This window comes from Canis lupus, chromosome 5 (genome assembly GCF_003254725.2).
Source record: "Canis lupus dingo isolate Sandy chromosome 5, ASM325472v2, whole genome shotgun sequence".
Lineage (NCBI taxonomy): Eukaryota > Metazoa > Chordata > Mammalia > Carnivora > Canidae > Canis > Canis lupus.
The window spans coordinates 15478965-15498764 of NC_064247.1; the positions used below are offsets into that span (position 1 = coordinate 15478965).

General features: G+C 41.7%; 2 protein-coding genes across 3 annotated transcripts in view; both read left to right on the plus strand.

Annotated features, from left to right (window-relative positions):
* Nucleotides 1–16083, plus strand: part of MPZL3 (myelin protein zero like 3) — a 24059-nt gene extending 7976 nt beyond the window's left edge. For both annotated transcript variants that reach the window (XM_025465347.3, XM_049109915.1), the window contains exons 2-6: nt 938–1104; nt 4254–4464; nt 6057–6222; nt 8473–8536; nt 13027–16083. In XM_025465347.3, coding sequence (XP_025321132.1) covers nt 938–1104; nt 4254–4464; nt 6057–6222; nt 8473–8536; nt 13027–13053 — 635 coding nt within the window. In that variant the 3' untranslated portion in view covers nt 13054–16083. The remainder of the gene's footprint in view (nt 1–937; nt 1105–4253; nt 4465–6056; nt 6223–8472; nt 8537–13026) is intronic.
* Nucleotides 16084–17054: 971 nt separating this feature from the next.
* JAML (junction adhesion molecule like) overlaps nt 17055–19800 on the plus strand; it is a 28238-nt gene continuing 25492 nt past the window's right edge. Inside the window, exons 1-2 of the mRNA XM_025465343.3 lie at nt 17055–17165; nt 17468–17551. Coding sequence (XP_025321128.3) covers nt 17127–17165; nt 17468–17551 — 123 coding nt within the window. The 5' untranslated portion in view covers nt 17055–17126. The remainder of the gene's footprint in view (nt 17166–17467; nt 17552–19800) is intronic.

Below are 19800 nucleotides of genomic sequence, written 5' to 3' on the forward strand. Positions count from 1 at the left end.
TTCTCTTCTGAATCCTTGCTGCCCGGTTTGACTTGGGCCTGACAAAAGAATCGGGGCTTGTTGCAGTAGAGAAGAAAGCAGTAAAAACAAAGTGCTGATGACTTCCCTAAAAAATGGCTCCCTAGTGGAAGATAAATTTCTACTCTGTTTTTTGAAAGGGGATTGGTCAGAAGAAATTGGGACCTCTTTCTGGGTGGAGCTGGAATGCCAAAGTTGGATATATGAGCCTGTTTTGGAAAGAGTTAAATCTCTAGGGAGTTTAAAAATGATTATCTTATTTTTGCATTTTAGAATGCATTAAATTGTTCTGTGTTCCTTCCCCATGATTTACTTTTAATGGATGTAGGATTCATTAAGCAGCTTTAAGAGGGGGAAAAAAATAAAACACAACTGGATAGAACTTGGGGGCAGTTTTCAAAAATTCTTTGAAAAAATTTCCTCCTCTTATTTTCTGTTCTTATTTTGCTGGTGGTTGAGAAAGTGGTAGCTTCAGGTTACAAGTGTGCTGTACTTGGGGGTAAGTCCCTGAGACCACAGCAGCTGCTATAATTCCTGGGGTATAAGTGTGTCAGGGGGTGGAGGAGGGGGAGTACATGGCATTGTGTTTCAGCTGCCGTAGGCGGACCCACTTGTTTGTACTGCATTTAACCACAAGTCCGTATTTGGAAAAATGCTGGTGTGATCAGGTTTTAGAGTTTTTTACCCAAGCATTTATTCTGTGATTTAATATTGTAAAATGACAAAAAAAAAAAAAAAAAAAGACTACCCCTTGGTTAATGCAGATAGCTGCTCCTTGTTCTTGTTCTTCTGGGCCTGCCTGAGAAGATATTTATCTATTACTACAAGAGCCCTAAAAAACTATAGTGTCTCAGTGTTGCTCACTCAAGTCTATGTGTTCACCCAGATGCATCCCTTTTACATGTTGGGCTTGCTTTAGGTGTTCACGTCGTCCTTTCCTTGGAGATTAAAGTGGATGGCCATGTCCGGGGTTATGTGGGAGAGAAGATCAAGTTGAAATGCACCTTTAAGTCGACTTCATCTGTCACTGACAAACTTACCATCGACTGGACATACCGAACCCCTGGCAGCAGTCGTACAGAATCAGTGAGTGTTTTCCTATTAAGGAGATTTCTTTGAGTCTTCAGTAGTCAACAGCTCTGGAATCCTTCTATTCCAGGTCCCAGGTGTACCTCAGGTCTTCTCATCTTAGAATTGAACATGAGCTTCTATATGAATAGAAGAAGATGAGCTGCTACCCTATGTGGCGTTCATTTGGTCATGTAGGGCATCTCATTCTTCAGTGTGAGATGTTGTACATAAGCTATGAGGAAAAACATTGTCAGAAATTCAGAGGAAACGTGGCTTACTTTTGTTTCCTCTTTGTTGTTTCCTCTTGCATGTTTTCGAAGCTTGTTTTCAGATTCAAGATACTAAAAAGAGTACCTCCAGGACCGCTGGATAGAAAAATTCTATAGGTCCCAGTCATAGATGTCTTTTTTCATAAAGCTGCTCATTTCCTGTGGTATGAGGTTGTCTCAGTGGGTATATCTATTGGTTTAACTATACTCTGTAGATTTATCTTGGCATCGTCTCCTAGTGTATAAACATCTGCATTGATTTATATTGTTCCCTTTGAAGGAGATGGTGGCACCTCGTGTGGATGACAGATGCTGTTAGTGACAGATGGTCTTGCGGTATTAGAAGCAATATACTTTATATACACATATAAAACACATTTATGGTTTGGATCTCATTGTGGATGTCTAATTGAAGATTGCAATGCTATAAAAAACCCTTTCTCTTTATGCTTCCAGCAGTATCCTCAGTTCAGCATAGGTGCTATCAATAATGTGAATGTTGTAGCTGTATGTTAAAATTGTATTTTTGAAAGCATCCTTAATTCTTTTATCCTGTTTCCTTCATTGGAGACCCTTCTCTCTGATTTTAATATATAAGCTTTGAGTTTTGTTTTAGGACCCATTATCGAATGCCACATAGCTAGGAGTTGGGGAGGGGATTCCAGTGAAGGAAGCTAGGCTGTATTCGTGGTCCCTTTTTCTTTCTCTCTCTTTTAAAGATTTTATGTATTTATTCATGAAAAACACAGAGAGAGAGGCAGAGACATAGGCAGAGGGAGAAGCACGCTCCCCGCAGGAAGCCTGATGTGGGACTTGATCCCATGACTCTGGGATCACAGCCTGAGCTGAACGCAGGCCCTCAACCACTGAGCCACCCAGGTGCCCCTCCCTTTTTCTTTAGACTTAAAATAGTTCACTTTATTTTGAGTGGTCAGAAAACTACGGCTGGCCTTTTTCGACTCTGCCTCATTGGCCAAAAGTAGGACAGAGCAAGCAGTAGGGGATCTTCTTGGGTCAGAAACCTTAACTGCAAGCATCAGTTCTTGTATGGTGCTGTTTTCTATGAGGCTGGTCAGAAACTCAGCAAGCTCACACAAGTTGGGATCAGTGGACCTTTAAAGTCATGAGACATGATGTCATGGTCCAGGTCAAGTCAGTCAGGATCCTGTCACACTAATTGGTAGCAAGGATATGAGTATCACCAATTTAACTTGGAATTTACAGGTTGGATTAATCTTGAAGATACACACGCATGCCTTGATTTGTCAGTAAGGAGTTCCAAACCCTTTTATATAGATGCTAATAATCCACTGATTATTATTATAGGCATTCATTACCTCCCTCTTTGTTTTTTTTAAGATTTTATTTTATTTTTAAGATTTTTTTTTTGTTTATTTGAGCAAGAGAGAGTGAGAGAGGAGAGAACAAGCCAGGAGAGGGGAAGAAGGAGAGGGATAAGCAGATTCCCTGCTAATCAGGAAGCCCAATGTGGGACTTGATCCCAGGACCCTGGGATCATGACATAAACCCAAGGCAGACGCTTAACTGACTGAGCCACCCAGGCATCCCTAAGATTTTATTTTAAGTAATCTCTACAGCCAACATGAGGCTTGAATTCAACACCCTGAAATCAAGAGTTGCTGTTCCACCAACTGAGTCAGGCAGGTGCCCCTTATCTCCTTCTTTGGAACATTCATCACACATGTTACTATTTCTTAATATCTGTATTTCCCATTAGACTGTAAAAATCCATGAGATTAGGGACTATGCCTGGTTGGCTCTCACTGAATTTTTTTGCTTAACATAGTGCCCAATATATAGTAAGTGTGCTATAAGTATTCATTGGATGAGTGCATGAAGTGTTAAGTGATTCAGCGTCTTCTCTGGGAAGTTGCTCTTCAAAATTGGGCAATTTGGTGGTTGTAAATGGGGAAGTACCATGTAAACAAAAAAAGAGGAAAGCCTTGAATCTTGCATAAGAGAGAAAGACCATATTGTGTTGTAGTACCTGTCTGCCCTCTACCAGACATAATGAAGTGCTTTTGGTGACAAAGTGTCTGACCATCAATCTGAAGCAGCGCTGTTTTAATTCAACAGACATTCATTGAGTCCTGATCATGCATTTGGCTTGGGGGTTTTATTAATTGCCAAGATAGATAACTTGAGAGAGGCTTGATTATATTATACCTACTTCTGTTTGTTTGAGGAATAAACAAAAACTTCCCCTGCCTACTTATTAGCTGTGTGCCTTTGAGTAACTCACTTAGTTTTTGGCTTTGTTTCCCTTTCTGTAAATTTGGGATAATCATACCTGCCCCGTGTATATAGTTCAGTGTTGTTATGCGGCTCAAGTGAGTAAATCGGTGGGAATCATTTGCAAACCAGAAAGTACCACACAAATAACAGATGCTACTTTAGAATAGGGGTTCTCAGCTTTAGCACTATTGACGTTTTGAGCTGGATAATTCTCTGTTGTGGGAAGCTATCCCATGCAATGTAGGATTTTTATCAGCATCTGTGACCTCTACCCACAAGATGCCAGTAGCACTCTCCCCAACCGCGACAACCACAACTGTCTCCAATAATTGCCAGATGTTTCCTGGAGACCCACATTGGCCCCCGGGTGACAACTACTGCTTTAGGAATTCAGGGAGAATTTAGAAGATCTGAGAGTTAGGATCCTAGGACTCTTTTGTCAGGCCTTTTCCTGATAAGTGTATTAACTTGTCTTTTAACCCATAGGATGGAGGTGAACCAAATATTACAAAGAAAATGTCCAACTGAGAAAATCCATTATACCTTTGTACTTGATTTTGGACCTACTTAGCTTTACATTTTCATTGCATTTTGCAAATTAACTTTTTTGTTGTTGTTGTTATGGTGTTGCTTTCTTAGATTTTCCATTATCAGTCCTTCCAGTACCCAACCACAGCAGGCACATTTCGGGATCGAATTTCCTGGGTTGGAGATGTATACAAAGGGGATGCATCTATAAGCATAAGCAACCCTACTATAAAGGACAATGGGACATTCAGCTGTGCTGTGAAGAATCCCCCAGATGTGCACCATAATATTCCTGTGACAGAGCTAACAGTGACAGAAAGGGGTAAGCCAACTGCCACCAGCCTTCTTCTGCCAGGCTCTGTGACTTCCATGGTGCTTACTGTAGAAGTTAGGGACAAGCAAAACCACCTACTGTCTTTATAAGCCAGTCAGTCAGTGGAACAGTCTGCCATCCTGAATTATCTATTAGGATGAATTTCTTTTCTTTCTTTTCTTTTCTTTTTTTTAATATTTTATTTATTAATTTGACAGAGAGTGAGAGCACATGTGAGCACAAGCAGGGAGAGTGGGAGGGGGAAGAAACAGATTCCCCACTGAGCAGGGAGCCTGATGCAGAGCTCCATCCCAGGACCCTGGGATCATGACTTGAGCTGAAGGGAGCCACCCAACAGACTGAGCCACCCAGGCATCCTAGGATGAATTTCTTAATCTTTATTTTGCAAACTGAAGTTGTTTTTCAAATGCTGTTATAGTTTCCCCATTACGTATTTTTTATTTTAACTTCAGGTGACCAGAGGTCTTGTGAAATGCATGGCAAACCTGAGTCAATGGAGGCTTGTTATCAGTATGAAATAGAAGCCATTTGATTTCCCTAATCTGTTCATATCCTCAGTTATGAGGCCATGATCTTGCCTGTGTGTTGAAAGAGTGCCCCCTCTAATGATGGGAAGCAGCACATTTCTGTTACAAAGGGCAGCATTTTCCTTTTAGTGTGAAAGTGCAGGAAAGTAGGTTAAGGACGCACCTTTTTTTCTACATTATTCCTGGGTGAATACTGAGTGGTCATTCTAATCCTCTGTTGGATTTGAACCAAAGATGTAGAGATACAGAACTGCATTATGGTTTGTTATAGATGCTTTATCTCCCAGGTCTTTCTCAAGTTTACCTGTCTGTCTTTTTTTCCCTGTTTCTTTCTGCCTCCCTTCCCATTCCCTCTCTCTTTCTTTTTTTGAGACGGTAACTCAAGATTTCAAAGATATAGGCACATTCATACTGCAGGCTGTGTAGAAACTAGTATTGTTTTTTTGGAAGACAGTTCGGTAATATGAATCTGAAGCCTTAAAAGTGTATGCCTTTCAACCCAGGAATCCCATTTTAAATCTTATCTTAAGGAAATAGAGGTAAATATGAGGATTTATGTACAAAGATGATCATCATAATGTAGCTTGTAGAAAGGAATTGGGAACAGCTTGAATGCCCAGCATTGGTTCAGCAAATTATTCAGTGTAGTAGAATACTGCGCAGCCATGAAAAAGTAACACTGGGAAGGAATTTTTAATGACATGGGAAAAATTTATCATATATTACATTTAAAAAAAGGAGTTTAGAAGTAGTCTGTAAAATATGATTCAAAGTTCTAAAAATAAACACTCTCCTATCTGCAGACCCATACCCACATAACTCCGAGAAGGAACGCTGAATGGGTAGATACCAATGTGTCAATCCTATGTAGTGGCATTATGGCTACATTTTTGCTTTTCCTTGTAATTTCATGTACTTTCCACCTCTTCTACAATGAATTAATGCTTGTTGTTATCAGAAGAGATACAAATGCAAAAGTAAAATCTAGTTATGTCAAAGGAGGCCCTTTTGCACCTTGTCTGTCCCTCTCACCTTCCTTTTTTCTTCCTCTAGGTTTTGGCACCATGCTCTCCTCTGTGGCCCTCCTCTCCATCCTTGTCTTCCTCCCCTCAGCTGTGGTGGTGGTTCTGCTGCTGGTGAGGATGGCGAGGAAGTCGGCAGGGCTGAAGAAGAGGAGCAAGTCTGGCTATAAGAAGTCATCCATTGAAGTTTCAGATGAGTAAGTCCAGCTGGAGCCCTGAGCAGTTAACTCCTTTTCTCTGCAGAGCCCTGCTTTGTGGATAGTCCCCAGAGCCCTTGAGTCCACCCCTTTCCTTTTTCCCAGGCCAAGTTTAGTTCTGCCAAGGAGTATTAGAAGGAAGGTTGGAAGTGAAGCTAGTGGATATTAATTTGGAGAGAGAGATGGAGCAGTGAATATGGGGTCCTAGTCTCTGCTTTGAAAATCAGATTGTACTATGCTATGGTTCTACATATAAATTCTGAAGTGGTGAGGGTGCCTGTGTGGCTCTGTTGGTTAAGCATCTGACTCTTGACTTCGGCTCAGATCATGATCTCAGGGTCATGAGATCAAACCCTGCATCAGGTGTTGTGCTGGGCTTGGAGCCTGCTTAAGATTCTTTCTTTCCCTCTCTCTCTGCCTCTCCTCTCTTGCTCATTTTCTCCCCCTCTCTAATAAGTAAGTAAGTAAATAAATAAATTCTGGAATGAATATCACAATCCTTAAAAATTAACAGGAAATTCCAACAAGTCAGTTATTTTTCCCTTCTCATTTTGGCACCAAGCTGATGTGTCCCAACAGAAAATGCCTAAGCAATAGGAAGGCTTTAAGGATAGCCTTGGACAGCAAAACCATTTTAAATAAGAAAGATCTGTTCTTGGTCAGCAGGTGCTCTGAGAGGCTAATTGGACTGTGATTATCGAAGGCATTTATGAAACATCATGTTGCCAGTGAGCAGGCATGATCCAGTATTTTCCCTAAGAATAAATCTACTAAAAACAGATGACAGGAACACCTGGGTGGCTCAGCAGTTGAGTGTCTGCCTTTGGCTCAGGGCATGATCTCGGGTTCTGGGATCGAGTTCCGCATCGGGCTCCTTGAGGGGAGCCTGCTTCTCCCTCTGCCTGTGTTTCTGCCTCTCTCTGTGTCTCTCTCATGAAAACAAAAAACAAAACAAAACAAAAAAAACCCAAAACACAAATCTTAAAAAAAAAACCCCACAGAAAACAGGTGACTAAAGTCTGCCTAAAACCTCTTTTGATTCTTCATTGTCTATATCGGAGGTTCTTAACCTTAAGACTTCCTTAAGGAACCTTAAGACTTAAGGAAGTCTTCCTTGGGGAAGTCTAAAATTTTATTTGTCTGTGCATGTGTGTGTGCATGCACATGCTCATGTGTACATGTGTTTATTTGATTGGAGAGAGAGTGCCCTTTGTGGGGATCTTTGGTCCCCTGAAAAAGGTAAAGAGCTCTTGGTAGAAATACTAAGAAGTCTATTTCTTCTTCTTTTTTAAAAAGATTTTATTTATTTATTTATTTGAGAGAATGACTGCCTGAGACAGAGAGAGGAAGAGAGGGCACGAGCAGGGGAAGGGCAGAGGCAGAAGGAAAAGCAGGCTTTCTGCTGAGCAGGGAGCCCGACGTGGGAGTAGATCCCAGGACCCCAAAATCATGACCTGAGCCGAAGGCACTTAACCAACTGAGCCACCCAGGCGCCCTGAGGTGTCTATTTCTAAGCATGCTCTAACAAGATTCCTTATGATCCAAACTTCAGGCCCATTGTTTCCTGACATTTCACCTGGTTCACTCCAAATGCCAGCTTACACAGCTTATTTTCTTCTCTAAATAAGCTGCATTCACTCAGGTCTTTCTTCTTTTTACCCCCCTGCATGCTTTTCTCTGACTTGGAATCCTCTCCTTCCCTCCCTGTTTGCCTAGAAAACACTTCCTGATCCTCCCTGACCCAGTTGAAATATCTTCTTCTCTGGAATCTCCCTGGAATCCACCTAGGAGAACAGGCTACTCCCCCGTCTTTGCTGCCACAGCAGTTTGACCTTAAGCTTATTAAAACATTTTATTATGTTGTATCATAACGTACTTGTTAGGTTTCAACAGGTTTCTCACACCCTGGAGGTTGTGAACTCTTCAAAGGAGCAGTGTTTTATTTGTGTCTTGATCCCCAGCCCAAGAGGATGGCTCAGGCATGGTTGGTGCTCAGTACATTTCTAAATGAATGATTGGGACCAGCTTCTATTATTGGGCACTTCCTATGTGTCAGGCCCTGTGGTACGTGTTTTACATGCGGTTATTTTTTATCCCAGAGTGTAAGTAACCTGCCTACTCACACTTCTTGTAAGTGGTAGAACTGGAATTTAAAATGATACCTGTCTGACTTCAACAGCTGTGCCCTTAAGTGCTCTACTGTACCAAGGACAATAATTGTTCAGATTTGGTTTTCTTCTTTTTCTCCAGCACTGACCAAGAGGAGGGGGATGATTGCATGGCGAGGCTCTGCGTCCGTTGTGCTGAGTGCCTGGTAAGCCCATGCCATTTCTTTGTTTACTACTCATGTTCCATTTTCCTGCTTACTTAAGGGGATCCTTTGCCCTCAGAGGCAGCAGAGGATATGCAGTTAAGGTCCAAAGTAGGGTATGAACCAAGGTCTTTCCCCAAAGTATTTTGGTCTCAAGGAGCCCCTACCAATTCTAACCATTATTTTGGTTTCATCTCATGAGCATAGAGTGGTGTCCTTAGGTTAGGGAAGGGGACCACGTCTCTGCCTACTGACAGAGAGCACCCTGAGAGAGGAGTGGCCCATGCCACTAACGTCACACTAGGAGACTTTGGGTGCCTGGACTCAGAATCCTGAACTGAACTTTCCTGCTCTGCTTCAGTTTTTTTGTTTTTCCCAGGGAATTGGAGTGATATAACCTTTTAGGTGACTTGTGGCTTTATCGATAAAAAATACCCATGTTGGAGGAATGCTTGGGTGGCTCCCAAGTGTCTGACTCTTGATCTTAGCTCAGATCTTGATCTCAGGGTTTTGAGTTCAAGCCATGTGTTGGGCTCCATGCTGGGCATGGAGCCTACTTAAAAAAATAAAATAAATAAAATAAAATAAAATAAAATAAAATAAAATAAAATAAAATAAAATAATAAAATAAATAAAATAAAATAAAATAAAATAAATAAAATAAAATAAAATGAAATAAATAGAAATACCCATGTTTGAAGGCCTGAGTGTTGATTTAAATTTTCAAAGCTGTCATCCCTCCATTTTTTTTTTTTAAAGCTCTTGCTGTGATTGGTAGGCTTGCGTGGTTGTCCCAGCGTCCTGGGAGGAAAGAGCCTCTGATGTGGTGAAGTTGGAAACAGGTCAAAAGCAACTTATGATCTAATATGAAACATACCTGTCATTTGCAGGGTTTAAACTTGAGTTCTCTTTGTACTTATGGCCAAGCTCAGTACTTAGCCAGATGACCATAGCCCAACTATTCACTGCAGTGTTCTTTGTTTCTCTCTCTTTCAAACTTGAATATAATATGTAAGATGAGGGGAAAGTTGAAGAGGATCTAGCAATAACCCTTCAGGGTTTGAATACTCTAGTAATACAAAATAAGTTAGTATCCATGATTATTATCCACATTTCAGATATTTTTTAAAAAAAGATTGCTTGGGCAGCCTGGGTGGCTCAGCGGTTTAGCGCTGCCTTTGGCCTAGGGCGTGATCCTGGGGTTCCGGGATTGAGTCCCACGTTGGGCTCCCTACATGGAGCCTGCTTCTCCCTCTGCCTGTGTCTCTGCCTCTCTCTCTCTGTCTCTCATGAATAAATAAATAAAATCTTAAAAAAAAAAGATTGCATTTATTTATTTGAGAGAGAGAGGTAGTGAGAGAGAGCAGAGGGCAGAGGGAGAGAGTGAAGCAGGTCCCCACTGAGCAGGGAGCCTGACGTGGGACTCGATGCTTAACGGACCACCCAGGTGCCCCCACATTTCAGATATTAATTCATTCAGTAGTTTTTACTGAGTATCTGTTATGTATCAGATATGATTTTGGGTACTTAGGAAACCGGAGTGAACAATAGTGACAAAAATCTCTGCCCTCAAATAACTCACATTCTTTTCCATGTGTAGAAAACTCTCATTCGGGATCCCTGGGTGGCGCAGCGGTTTAGCGCCTGCCTTTGGCCCAGGGCGCGATCCTGGAGACCCGGGATCAAATCCCACATCAGGCTCCTGGTGCATGGAGCCTGCTTCTCCCTCTGCCTATGTCTCTGCCTCTCTCTCTCTCTGTGTGACTATCATAAATAAATTAAAAATAAAACTTAAAAAGAAAGAAAACTCTCATTCTTCAAGACACAACTGAAACGTCACCTTCCCTTAAATTGTGGGTACAAATAATAACTAACTAAATCTTTAAAAAATAAGCAAAACATAGAATATACCAGGTGGTACTTAATGCAGTAGGAAAAATAAGATAGGCAAGGGAGATGGGATGGTTGGATAGAGGGTGAGTGGGGACACCCTCATTGAAACAATATTTGAGCAAACACCTAAAAGAAGTAGATAAGCAGCCATATAGCTGTTGTGCAGGAACATTCCAGATAGAGGAAATGGTAGGTGGAAAGACCTTGTGGAGGGGAACACATTTCAGGGACAGCAAGTTCTAGGGACAGCAAGGAGACCAGTGTGGCAGGAATGAAGTGAGCAAGGTGAAGAATAGCATTTGTTGATATCAGAGAGACAATGTCACATCTTAGAAACTATAAGTGATTGGAATAATCTGGGCTTTTATTCTTTTTTTTTTTTTTTTTGGCTTTTATTCTTAAAGAAATGGAACATGCTGGAGGTTTTTTTTTTAATTTTTATTTATTTATGATAGTCACAGAGAGAGAGAGAGAGAGAGAGGCAGAGACACAGGCAGAGGGAGAAGCAGGCTCCATGCACCAGGAGCCCGATGTGGGATTCGATTCCGGGTCTCTGGGATCGCGCCCTGGGCCAAAGGCAGGCACCAAACCGCTGCACCACCCAGGGATCCCGCTGGAGGTTTTTAAGAAGAGAAGCACTACTTATTTCCAAAGGCTTACTCTGGCTTCTGTGTTGAGAATAGGTGATATCACGGTCAAGGGATCATGAGAGTCAGAAAACTCAATTAGGAGACCTTAGCAATAATGCAGGTGAGAGAAGGTGGTACTAGTTTGAGCCAGGGTGGTAAGGAGTGGTCGTATTCTGATTCCAATTGGAAGGTAAAGCCTGAAGGATTTATGGATGGGTTTCACGTATCTGTGAAAGAATGAGAGGAGTCAGGGATAATTCATGATTCTTGATTTGAGCAACTGGTGGAATTGATAGCATAGGTGGAAGAGATATAGACTAGAGCCCCAGAGCTCTGAAAGGTTGGCAGTTTGGAAGAGGAAGGGGGAATTGGGAAAGGAGGCTGAGAAGGAACGTCCAGTGAGGTAAGAGAAAGCCAAGGGGGTTTGCCATCCTGGGAGCCAAGTGAAGAATGTGTTTCAAGGAAAAGAAAGTGATTAACCGTGTCAGTTGCTGCTGAGTCAGGTCAAGTAAAATGAGAGCGGAGGGTTGATTATTGGCTGATCTGGTGACGTGGAGGTCATTGGTGACCTTAGCACAAGCAGCTTCGGGAGAATAGTGGGGAAGATGGGAGTAAGGTCGAGAAAGAACGAGAAGAGAGACATGGGTGACAGTGGGTGTAAACAGCTCTCGCCAGGAGTTTTGCTGTGAAGAGATGCAGAGAAATAGAGCAATAGGTAGGTGGGGGATGTGTGTCAAGAGTTACTTTCTGTTTAAGATGAGAGAGATTATAGCACATTTATAGGCTGATGGGCATGATTCAGTAGAAAAGGGAAAAATGATGCTGCAGGAGGGAGAAGGGGAAGTTGCTGACATAGCTCCAGGATGTGATGCACAACAGGAATGTTGATCTTGGAGAAAGGCAGGGAGAGGGTATCCATAAGACGAGTAGGGAAGGCCACGCAGATGAGCCCAGATGCATGTAAGTATGGCAACAGGAGCTCAGAGTTTCCTTGCTGGCTACTCTATCCTGAGTGTGGGAGACAGCAAAGTGATTAGCTAAGAAGGAAGTGAGGAAGAGGTTCTGGGGGTTTGAGAAGAGAGAGGAAGGTTGGGAACAGTCATCCAGGAGAATAGAAGAATGAATGGGCCAGAGAAATGTGGCGTGCCAGGTAGTACTAATGGGCCACTTGCGGGGAGGAGTAATGAATCCAAGTTTAAATGATAAAAATAAGAATCATGGTAATAGTAGCTAATCTTTTTTTTTTTTTTTAAGATTTTATTTATTTATTCATGGGAGACACACAGAGAGGCAGAGACAGGCAGAGGGAGAAGCAGGCTCCATGCAGGGAGCCTGATGTGGGACTTGATCCTTGGTCTCCAGGATCACGCCCTGGGCCAAAGGTGGTGCTAAACCGCTGAGCCACCCAGGCGTCCCAATAGTAGCTAATCTTGAATGAATGTTTGCAAAGTGCTGGGCACAATGGGAAGTGATTTCCATACATCATCCCATTCAGTTCTTGTAGACTTTCTGTGAGGTGTCTGTATTTTTATTACCCTCCATTTTACAGATAAGGAAACTGAGGCTGAGAGACGTTTAATAACTTTACTCAAGGTCGTGCAGCCAGCAGGGGGTGGAGTTGGCATTAGAACTCAGAGAAACTGAGAAACCCAGACTCCGAGGTATGGTCCTGCATGTTCTGCTGCAGACAGGTGCCTTTTCATGTGTGTTGAGGTTTTTAAAAAATATCCGTCATGGAAAAGGGAACTGTTAGGGTTTCAAAGCAGAAATCAGTCCAAAAGACAACCAGTGTATGGAGGTCCTGTGATGCTTCATGGGAAAGCAGGTGTGCTGAGTCAGTGCCATTTCCCTGGGACTGACCCCTTGTGCTGAGTTCCACCTGAGGGGTCATAGCACGAAGTCTTCGTCTAAAGTCTGACAGTGGCATTCTACTTCATATAAACCACCACAACTGCTGTTCTTTCCCTCCAGGATTCAGACTATGAAGAGACATATTGATGAAGTCTTCACAGTATAAGAAGAGTCACCTGCTAGCAGACAATGTCCCATCCCACCGACAGCTAAAGCGCCTGCGAGAAGTAGGAGCTGGCTTGGATGGCAGTGCTGGAGGATTCTGGAAGTCATCAGTAGAGACTTCAGGAACCATTTATTTATTGAAGAAATGTTCTTTTTATATTTATAAACTATTCAAGAACCCTCAGAAGAAACTCAAAACTATCCCTTTGAATAACTTATGTGCTAGTTGAATGAAGGAGTTCTTTTCCTGAATAGAAAGATACTTTTTGACTCCCCTTTGCTCTTGAATGTATTACATGTTTTCTTCCAGTTATTTGGGGGAGAATCTGAAATGTTGGCCACACTGCTGATGCCAGAATATTTTGAAAATATGAAATGGAGCTCGTATGTTCCTGACATGCTACCAGATGAAATGTTTGTTTGGGATAAATATCTTTTGATATTTGCTCCGTGAAGGTTTTCAGCTTGAATCAGCAAAGAGCAAATTCTCACTGGTTTTGTGACACAATGTAACTTGGAACTCTAATTTCTGTAGAGTTGGTAGGGCCTGGAGTCCATGGTTTGCCTTGACTGGGTTTTTAAAGTATTAAAGTGTCATCAATTTATAATTAAGGAAAGGAATGGTGACCTAGAGGGATTCCTTTCTTTTGTCTTGTGAGGATTTAGGTTTGTTACTTTACTTCCTTATAGCTGACTGATTAGTGATTTCCTTCTTGACGTCCCAGATCAGAGGCAAGAAAAACTCTTTGAAAGACTTATTGGCGAAGGTAAAGAGTATTTTCAGTTCTTTGCAAGGAAATACTTTTTTTTTTTTTTTAAACAAATGCCACTTGAGTTCAAATGTTGGATTGACTTTAATGAAGCTTCTATTTATAGGAAATAATCTTTTTGACCTGTCTCATTCTTCAGAACTTCTTTGTGTTCTAAAAGGTGCCAAATACGAGTGAACTGAGTATTTACAAACGTTTTTTGCATAATATTTGACTTAAGGAAGTGAGGTGGTACATAACCTCTACTTCTCATTTCTCTCCTCCGATACTTATATTAACTTCCTCCATTTTCCCACAGCAACCTATTCCAAATTTTAATTTACATGGGATTTTCTATAAGCCATTAAGAAATATGTGTGACATGCCCAGAAGGATTGACAGTGTAGTCCTCTGTAAAAGAGTGATAGAGTTTACTTCTCAATTACGAGAGACAAAAATTACTCTCTCCTCCCATCTTTGTTTTTTCAACAGGATAGTCTGAGATTCTCCCATTAGGTGGCTCAGAAGGTTTCCGTACCAAAGCATAATACACTGTATACGTTATACAAAAAAATCACTTTGCCGAGATTTATTTTTTAAAATTTGGGTTATGAGTTCTGGAAGTCATCAGTAAAGACTTTAAGAAATACAGTATAGGTTTGGCCTGGCTTCTTTTGTTAATCTAGTCCGTACATTAGAGAAAAATCTGTTTCATTAAGAGACATTATACCTTTTCTTTGGTCACGTAAGGAAGTAGAAGAGGAAAAGACACATTGACTGTTCATTTCCAGTGGTTAACCCTCAGAGTCTTGAGCTACTTGGGCTTGTCTGGGGCCAGTCTAGTGAGACCGTCTGACACCTCAGCAGAGAGGGGAAAACATGTTTGAGCAACGTGAGTCAATACCTTGGGCTCTAGAAGATTTAAAGATAGAGATCTAATTGTGAGACAGACTTCTCATGGGTCCTCATTTCTCTGAGAAAGAGATGATGCTACAGGAACCCAGCTAAAACCACATTTCATGAATTGAGGAACTGTTTTTTATCTGGGTTTTCTTGTAATTTCCTTTCAGGCATGTTATGAGGATCAATCCAGTGTAGTATGTTTGTCACTGTAGGTAGATGGTGCTGTGTGGATACTCGGTCATGTTATTTGTATGTTTGATCATGATTCAAACAAGTGCCCTTCTTAAGTGACTGAATAGTAGCGTCCTTCATAAGAGTAAGCTGATCATTTAGTCTGCTCCATTGGTTTATGGTCACATCAGTCATAAGGCTGCTGTCAGTGACCTTGGCCAGCTCTCATACTGAGTCTGGATTACAGCTTGCTTTCTCTCTCTCTCTCTCTCTCTTCCTCTTTCTTTCTTTTTTCTTTCTCTCTCTCTTTCCTTCTTTCTCTCTCTTCCTCTTTCTCTCTTCCTCTCTCTTCTTTCTTTCTTTTCTTTTTCTTTTTCTTTTCTTTTCTTTTTTCTTCTCTTTCTCTTTCTCCCCTCCCATCTCCCCAAAGGAGCAAAAATCAGTGTTTGGATACCTGCCTTCTTTAAGGATGGAAGGAAGAGATTTTTTTTTAAACTTACTCTTTTAATATTTTCTCAAGTGCTATTCTCTTTTTCTTTTTGCTGCTTTCTATGCAGAACGCACTGTATGAAGACCAGTCTGGTCTAGAAAGGAAATTTAATTCTGAAAACTTCAGAAGGGGCAAAAAGCCTTTCAGAATTTTTCTTTGGCTGCTGAAGACTTTCCTCATGGTTACATTACCTTATAAATTTTGCGCATTGAGCTCTTAATTCTGTCACCAAATGTGAATTTGTAAAATGCTTTGTGTTTCCGATGTGGCCAGTTACCCCAGGCTTCTTGGAGAATATCTTAGTTTTCTGCAGCTCCCAAACCGTGCACTGGTGCTTCAAGAGGGAATGTTGTATGCTGCTGTGTAAAACAAATGTTGGACGCCAAATCCTTGAATCTGAATGTTCCGTCGTGTCACTCCGTTATAGTTCCAAAAGAGAGCCATAAGAAGACCCGTAGGGAGTGGACCAAGGCTGTCATTTAACTGCTCAGCTGGAAACTTTGCTGCCGGAAGAGGCAGTTCCATTCCTTTGGCTCCTGTGTTGGACTGTTGGACTGTTTACAGCTGCATTTCACTGCGTTTTTTTGTTTTCGTTTTTTTGTAGGAGCATGTGCACTGTTGGGCCATGTGCACAGATGTCATAACTCTTGAGATCTTTACTACATCACAATTAATAAACTGCTTTGCACTTTCTGGCTACTTTTTGGTATGTGTCTAAATATAAAATGAGAGCTGTCATATGAAAGAGAAACATTGTGATTTCCAGCATCAAGCAGCCATTTGTCTCTAAGCTCTACCCCTGCAAGAACCTGCATAGACTTGGTGGTGTGGTGGTGGAGCCAGCTCACATAGCAAGAGCTGATTGTTAAGTTTTTAGGAATTTTGCAAGCCCATTGTTAAACTTATCAGTAGTTTGAAATAGGCTATGGTGGGAATATTTATGTAAGTTGCTAGCTTACCAGTGTACACTGCTTCTCAAGAACCATATAGCATAGTCCTTGAGAAGAGCACGTATTCAACAACTTTTTATTTATTTTTTTTAAAAGATTTTATTTATTTATTTGAGAGATAGAGTGAGAACAGGAGCAGGGGTGGGGATGGATGCCACAGAGGAAGAGGGAGAAACAGACTCCCCGCTGAGCAGGGAGGCCACCAAGGGGCTTGATCCTCTGACCCTGAGATCATGACTTGAGCTGAAGGCAGATGCCTAACTGACTGAGCTACCCCGGCACCCCTTTAACAACTTTTCAAATGATACAGGACAAGTTCCAAGAAAACGTATGGCCATGCATAGGTCAAGCCAAAGTTGAAGGTGTATACACTGAGAACATTTATTCTGAACTGGCAACTAACAAGCAAAAGATACCTTGAAGTACCTAGTTCTTATCTAGGATGTTAAAATCGCCCTATGGGTTCTCTGGGGGGAGAAAACACTACCTGCCTTCTGTGAATGCTATCTCATGGTCAGAGGAAATCAACATGGTAAATTGAAGGACTGAGCAGGCATGTCTTTGAAGGCAGGGACTGAGTGATCACCTGGCTATACTGTACCGCTGTGATGAGAGAAAAAAATAAGAGAGGTTGCTGTATTTTAAACAGAGAACAATGTTTTGTGTTAGTCTTAAATTTATTGTATTTTGTTCGCACACAGCTGATTTCTTTCTCAGGGAATGTTTGCCTGATGCCATTGGAGACCCTGCCCTCAGAGAGCCTCTGAGAGGGTTAATAATCTAGAAGAGGAGATGGCACCTGCACAGGTCTGGAATATGAGGCTCTCCTCAGTAAGTTGAATTTATTATCTCTTTTTAGAACACGAGTATAAATAAAGATTGGATCATGGGCCAGATGACTGAAACGAGAACCTTGATTTAGAGGTTCCTGTTTGCATCTGTAGCTGCTTCAGTATGCACGCAGTTGGTTTGTTCTGAGCCCGACCTTCTGTGCAGGCAGAAGTCTCTTGAGTCGGTCTTGGGTACTGCACTTGAAGCAGAATTCAGTGCATTGCTTCCCCTGGGTGCGCCTCATTGTGGGTAAGCAGTTGCTTTGAATTTCTTAAGGAGTGATTCAAACTTTTCTCTCTCAGAAGAAGTCTGGTTCTGAAGGTTTTAATTTGATGGCCACGTTTACCCTGCTCTCAACCTCTGCAGGAAGAGACTACTGGCATAAGGTAGGCTGGTGGGCGCAGTCTTCCTTTCTAGAGAGTCGCTTCTTTTAAGATCCCCAGAGAAAAGAGGGGGTAAGAGGTTTGCTGTTAATGAAAGAGTGATGGTGATGATGGTGGTGGTAGGACTTGAGCTTCTAAGTTGCCTGTGTTTTCAGGTAGAGCAGTGACTAGTTGTTCTCCTGACTAGCTGTCCTTCAACTCATGGCAGAACTTGTCCCTCATTGTTTCCCTTCTCCCAATCCTAGATAGGACACTGTGTTTGTGTGTGTGTGTGTGTGTGTGTGTGTGTTTAAGATTAATTTATTTATTAGAGAGGGAGCATGCATGAATGGGAGAGGCAGAGGGAGAGGGAGAGAGAATCTCAAGCAAACTCCACACTGAGTGTAGACCTGGACATAGGGCTCGATCTCACGATCCTGACATTATGACCTGATGCAAAACCAAGAGTCAGAGTCTCAACTGATTGTGCCACTCAGGCGCCCCTAGATAGGTCAATATTTAATGTTAAAAAGTAAGGAACTTAAACCTCCCAAGAGAGCTAAACTATTATTCTTTCTTGTCATGCCCCTTGTAAAGCTCTGATCTCATGAAGGGTGTAGGGTGACCTGAGCTGCTGTAGGGTGGTTTAGATGTAACCCAGTCTAAGGAGGGAGTGGCAGTAATGACTTCCAAAGTCCCCTTCAGGTTAAAGGGTTGACCAATGTAATCGAGACTGCCTTGTAAGGAGCCATGTAACCTCCCAGCCCAATGTAGAAGAAGTGGTCTTAGAAGGAAAAATAAGGATGCATTTCAAGAAGTTAATGCCTTGGAGTGGTTACATGGATTCATACACCTATAACAATGAGAGCCTTGAGGTGTGCAGCAAAGGGTAAATGGAGAGCACTTAGCATCAGGGGGGTGAGGGGTGGGCTAGGCAAAGGGGGATGGGCCACGTAAGAGAAGCCTGGACAGTTGTCTGTTGCTTAGTGGTTGGTTGTCCTTACGAGCGGCAAACATTTGCATTCAGAAACAGCGCCTCTCCCTTATTTTGTCTTGTAATGCTGTAATATATGGGGGTCATTTTCGCATCCTGTGTGGTAGTCTCATTGTCACGAGTCTCTTTTCTGAAGATGTTTTTCTGTCATCATTGTGCCAAGGGTAACAATTCCTCTGCACTCTTAATAATGGGAAAGGGGATCCTTATAGTTACAACTCTCCGAGGGAGATAGAAGACATGCATTAGGAGTTCTATTATGAAAGCACTGTGAGCTCGGGTCAAAATGTTTGGCCAACATATGAACTGCCTTACTGTGCAGAATTATCTCAAGAACATCTGCTGAGGAGATGTCAAGATCTGAAGGAGCAGGTTAGAAGCTGAGAATTTAAATGGAATCTTATTTAGAAGGTGCTTAAAGGAGCATCTGATGCTTTGGTTGGATTTCTAATGACCGAGATTCATTTATATAGATATTATATGTTTGCATATGTAAAATTCTGAATTTCATTATTCAGCTATATATATATTCAGGACATATATATTTGGTATATACTGAATATTTATGTGTATATATATATATGATAGGAATTTCTGAGTATTTGCCAACTAACAAGGAAATGAAAACTGGGCTAAAGTATCTTTGGTCTTGTTGGATATTTTTCTGTCCTTTGAAAAGTGGTTCCTGAATCCTACCCTGGGCCTCACTCCATGCTGGCACTGGAGTTCCAGTGGCACACAGACGCAACTCTTGGCTTTGTGGAGCTTTATAGTCTTGGGAGGTGAAGGTGGAGAGCAAGACTTTAATTAAACAGGCATACAAATCAATAGATAACTAGAAATTGTGGCAAATGCCCTAAAGGAAAGATAAATAGTACTATTAAAAGTTATGGCTAGGAATCTGACCTGGTAAGCATGGCTCAGGAGAGATTTTCCTAAAGAAATCACATTAAAAAAAAAAAAAGAAATCACATTAATTTTCGATCTAAAAGCTGAACAGGAGTTCACTAGGTGAAGTGGGTAGGAAGAACAGCCAGGGAGCAGATTCACCCTGTTTTGATAAATGAAGTTCAGAGAAGTTTTGCTCTAAAACATGGAATACTTTCACTAATATGAGGAGCAGTATCACTACAGAGAGGGGATGGGTTCTGATCCAGAATGCCTGAGTTTAAATCCTGGCCCTACCACTTGCTATGTGTTATTAGGCAAGTCACTTCACCAGTTGGTGCCTTAGTTTCCCCTTCAGTAAGACCTCATAAGGTGGTTGTGAAGATCAAGT